We start from the raw sequence: 4,618 nt of genomic DNA on the forward strand, positions 1-4,618 counted from the left end.
GAAAAGAAATTACCGCTCAAAATTTTATTCTCTTGATTAAGGGGATACATCAGCTTTTTGAAGGCCTAAAAACATGCCATGTGACTAAGATGTATTCTTTTAGTATTGTAGATAGATAATAATGTCACATGACAATCTCTTTTTAACCTTACAATTTTACTTTTATTTTATTTAAAATGTATCGTTATCCTTATTATTATTATTATTATTATTATTATTATTATTATTTATGAATTCTCCTAATTTAAAACTATATATATATATATATATATATATAGGGTATATATATATAGGGGAAGGTTCATTGGGGAACACTAAAAAAATGGGGAACAACGGGGAACCGACTCAAACGAACTGCGATTGGACTCATTCCAGCGGCGTTGGAACCGGCTCGTCGAACCCTAACTAGGACCTCTTAACCCTAAACCCTAAATCCTAACTCCTAAATATAAAAATATAAAAATATAAAAATAAATAAAACTTTACATTATTTTAGTCAAATATTAATTAAAAAATAGACTTTCTAGATATTAAAGGGCATTTTAGTCATTTTAGTAAGACTTAACAAAAAAAAGTTAACAAGGTTTAGCCTTAGTACTCAACATTGTGACAAGATTTGGTCTTAGTACTCAACATTGTAACAAATTAAAACATTAATACCTGATTTTGTAACAAAAAACTATTAGTACCCGACATTAGAATTTGGCAAAAACCACAAGGACCAACGGTATAATTTTTTCTACATATTATAAAATAATTATTATAACAAAGACATTATATAATAATACAATAATATTATAATTTTAACTTATAGTATAACACATCCGCACAAACCTTATAAACAAAAAAAAAAACGATTTATTGTATCTCATGAAAATTTTAATAATATTATAATTTATGAAACAATTGATATACTCATCAACAATACACATATTCAACCATGTGCTAAGATTATAATATTATTACATTTAGGGTTTACATTTGTTAATAGTCTTATACATTTTTATAAGAATATAGTTTATATTTCCTCAACTCATGTGATAAAATTCATGAATATATAAGATTATAATATTATTACCATCTTTAATCGTGTGATAAGGATTATATAGAAATTTACGATTTACTTTTTTTTATATATTCAACCAGTGTAATATACGGGTTTATAACACCTACAAACTAAAATAATAGTCAATCTAAATTTGTTAATATCGTGTAATACACGGATTTATAAGCTAGTTTATATAAATATAACTATAATCGAACCATTAGTTTTTCATTCAACCAATGTTGAACTCTGATCAGGGAATGCTTCCACATATTTTTTATCGTGTTCATATATACAGCTTAACTTTGGATAATTATTAAAAATATATAGTAATTATAGCAATTTTTCCTATAAAAATATGAAGAACATGAGACAATTTTGGTCCATCTTGCTCTAATCGCCCCTTTCCATATTCTTAGCCTTGTTTATACTATGCAAAATTAAGCATATTTGTTACTCAAGCCGAATTCCGTCCACATCCTTCCCTCAAAAACTCTAATGGCATATGATAGTAACACATTGTTAACAGAAGTATATATTGTTCTTCTTTTTATCGCGTCTGGGGCTTTAGTGCTTGTGTTATATAACTGCATCTCGATGATTGCATGGGGCCTGGATCGTCGTAGGAGACAACAAGGCCTCGTAGAGACAGGGCGGCAAGAAACTGAGGTGAAAGTTGATGATTATGTGGTTGGGCACATCCCAACCCACAAACACATGAAGGTCGCGGGCTCAGAAGAAGATGAACATGTGTGTGCCGTGTGTTTGAGTGAGTTCGAGGAAGGAGAGGAGCTACGCACTTTGCCTAAGTGTATGCACTCGTTTCATGTCCCATGCATCGACATGTGGTTGTGCTCGCATCGTAGTTGCCCTATTTGTCGAGTGGATGCAACCATTGTTGCGCCTCCATCGGTTGACATTATGTGTGTAGTTGACCCATAATCACAACAAGAGGAAGAGGTAACAATACCATAAGATTCCGACATGCCACTAGATTTAGTTATATAGAGTAGGTTTTTTATGGTAAGAAAATGCTTTAGGATACTCAATTTGATTCGTTTGTTACTTTCTTTGGAGTTGAATATTTGTGCAATACAAATTTTACATAAATTTCTGACTTAGAAATGTTTATTTGGTTGTTTTTTTATAACAGAAAAAAGTATAATATCCAAAACTAGAATGGCTAGTTTCCTAAACAACTTATTTATGTATATAATGTCTTACCTCATATTGAACTTGAGTAATTTTAGGTGGTGTTTAAAACCGTACTAAGTTGGTTAGTAAAACCGGTAACCGACTAAGTCACTTGTTTATTTTGTTCGACTAAACTGCTTTATAACACATCAACCGGTGTTGCTCAAAACCGAGCTGAAAGGGAGAGCCTTCAAGAATTCAATTAATCGCAGATACGGGACAGGTTTCATGTTCAAGGTGTTGGGAATTCCTGGGTCCACTTGTAGCCAAGGGCGGACCCACCCTATATGGGTTGTGGTCCCCGACCTTAACGTTTTTTAAAATTTTAGTAGAGCCGAATGTAAAATTTTTCAAAGACCCCATAAGAATAATTTAACATATCGGATCTACGAAAATAATTTGATGAAAGTATAAAACCCATAGTATCAAGGTGAAGTCTAGTGTAGTGGACACTAGTGGTAGATCATTTGTTACTATGAGTTCTTATAAGGTCCTCGAAAAATTTAACATATTTGGCTCTACTAAAATTTAAAAAACATTAAGGTCCACGGACCCCGACTCACATAGAATGGTTCCACCCTTGACCACGAGTGGACCCGGAATTCTCAACAGCTAGTTTGTTAGATAATAATAAATATATATTTGAATGTGCTTTTGAAGGTTGGTAAAAGGTGCTGTGATGGTGTGCTGGTTGATATGATATTATGATATTTGCATCTTGTCATTGCCATTCTTTATTATGAATTTTGTGAGTTTTATAACTTGAATATTGTTTAGTGTTTTCTTTATAAATTTATGATTATGAATATGGATTTAGAAATCAGAGTAATATCATGTAAACTTTTGTGTGCTATAAATACACATTTTGAATTTGTGACTTAGTTTTCTAAAACTTGAATTTTATGGCTAATTATGCAAGGATTATTGAAAAGAAAGTTTTGATTGAAAATGTAACAGATTTTTTTCAAAAGATAAAAACTCGTAGTGAACAACTATAAAAATTTGTAATTTTTTTTGTCATTTCGAATGTCATGGTATTTTTATTGTGTGTTTTCTAATGAGTAATGATCATATATTTTTATTATGATATTGTATTTTATTATGTTTCTCGTCACGACCCGACCGGAAAATTAAAACGCTAAGGGTGAAAAATCTAAACACCAAAAAAAGGAGATCCTATTGAAAAAATAATATTCTGGACCCACCACTATTCGTGGATACATTCATGGGGTGGCCAGGTTAATTGGTGTGCAAGTTAATCAATAAAACAATATATTAACTAGTTTTCATATATCAAGACTAATGGCGGATATAAAGGCTAAAAGCTTTCTTTGGGTCAAACAGAGAGCAAAAATGCGTGATCTAGAGTGGGCAAATTGGTGCAATTTCAACTTCTTGTAATTTTATTGTCTGTTTCTTTTTGCTAGCCTCTTGCTAGTTGGTTTCTAATAAGATCTGCCGTTCAAAAAAAAAAAAAAACTAATTTATAGATAATTATCTAAGAGTCCTACATGAGTTAAGATAGGATGTGTTATAGATAATTTTTATGTAATAAATTAATCCTAATTCTAGTTATAGTCTTATGTGTTAGTTTAGCTATATATGTGTCTTGGATACGTAGAGATTTATAATCAAATTTTTGAACAGATTTTTTGATTAAATATTATTGTGAGTGTTAGTCATAATTGTATATGACCGTTTGCCTATCAATTGGGACTTGAGAAGGGCAATGATAATTGTTAGCTATATATGGCAACAAGATTCGAACAAGGAGACCTAAAATGTGGAAGAAAATATCAAATGTTGATCCGGATAACAACTCACTTATTTAACATCTTAATTAGAAAGAATTAACTTTAAATACATTGTTATGTTAAGAGATAATTCCATTTAAATCAACACACAAATAGGCTTACACAGTTCTTCCACAAACATTATATGATGGTGAGGAATCACACACTAACCTAAATGTAAAACTTTTAAAATGAAGACAAACTTTGTATTGGGTGGTTGGCTTAGTAGCTTACTAACCATATGTAATTTGCGGAAAAAAGGGTTTTGCAAAAGAGTATAATTTGCCGTTCAACAAAAAAAAAAACAAAAAAAAAACAAAAAAAAAAAAAAAAAAAAAAAAAAAAAAAACAAAACTTTGAAATGACTAATGATGGTAGAATCTTTATATAATGCAAGTTCATTATGGTAGTTTATTATTTTTATTTTACTAACACGTAATTCACATTGAGAGACTTTTCAACACTTGAGTACGCTAAAGGTTAAAATAAGTTTATGATATAAAAATCAAATTAGGTTAACTAAGTTTTATTATAGTTTGGTGTTGAATTGTATCATTGTTGGTTCAGTTCTGTTTGTGCATGAAGG

At 30.5% G+C, this 4,618-nt stretch overlaps 1 protein-coding gene across 1 annotated transcript; it reads left to right on the plus strand.

Annotated features, from left to right (window-relative positions):
- The first annotated feature begins 1,543 nt into the window (after positions 1-1,543).
- On the plus strand, positions 1,544-1,987 carry LOC110869828 (RING-H2 finger protein ATL51). Its single transcript, XM_022119043.1, has one exon. The coding sequence runs from the start codon at positions 1,544-1,546 to the stop codon at positions 1,985-1,987; it is 444 nt and encodes a 147-aa protein (XP_021974735.1).
- The last annotated feature ends 2,631 nt before the right edge of the window (positions 1,988-4,618 follow it).

This window comes from Helianthus annuus, chromosome 8, assembly GCF_002127325.2.
Source record: "Helianthus annuus cultivar XRQ/B chromosome 8, HanXRQr2.0-SUNRISE, whole genome shotgun sequence".
Lineage (NCBI taxonomy): Eukaryota > Viridiplantae > Streptophyta > Magnoliopsida > Asterales > Asteraceae > Helianthus > Helianthus annuus.

Coding starts and splice junctions, on each gene's coding strand:
- LOC110869828 (XM_022119043.1), top strand. CDS start 1,544: ATGGCATATGATAGTAACACATTGTTAACAGAAGTATATATTGTTCTT.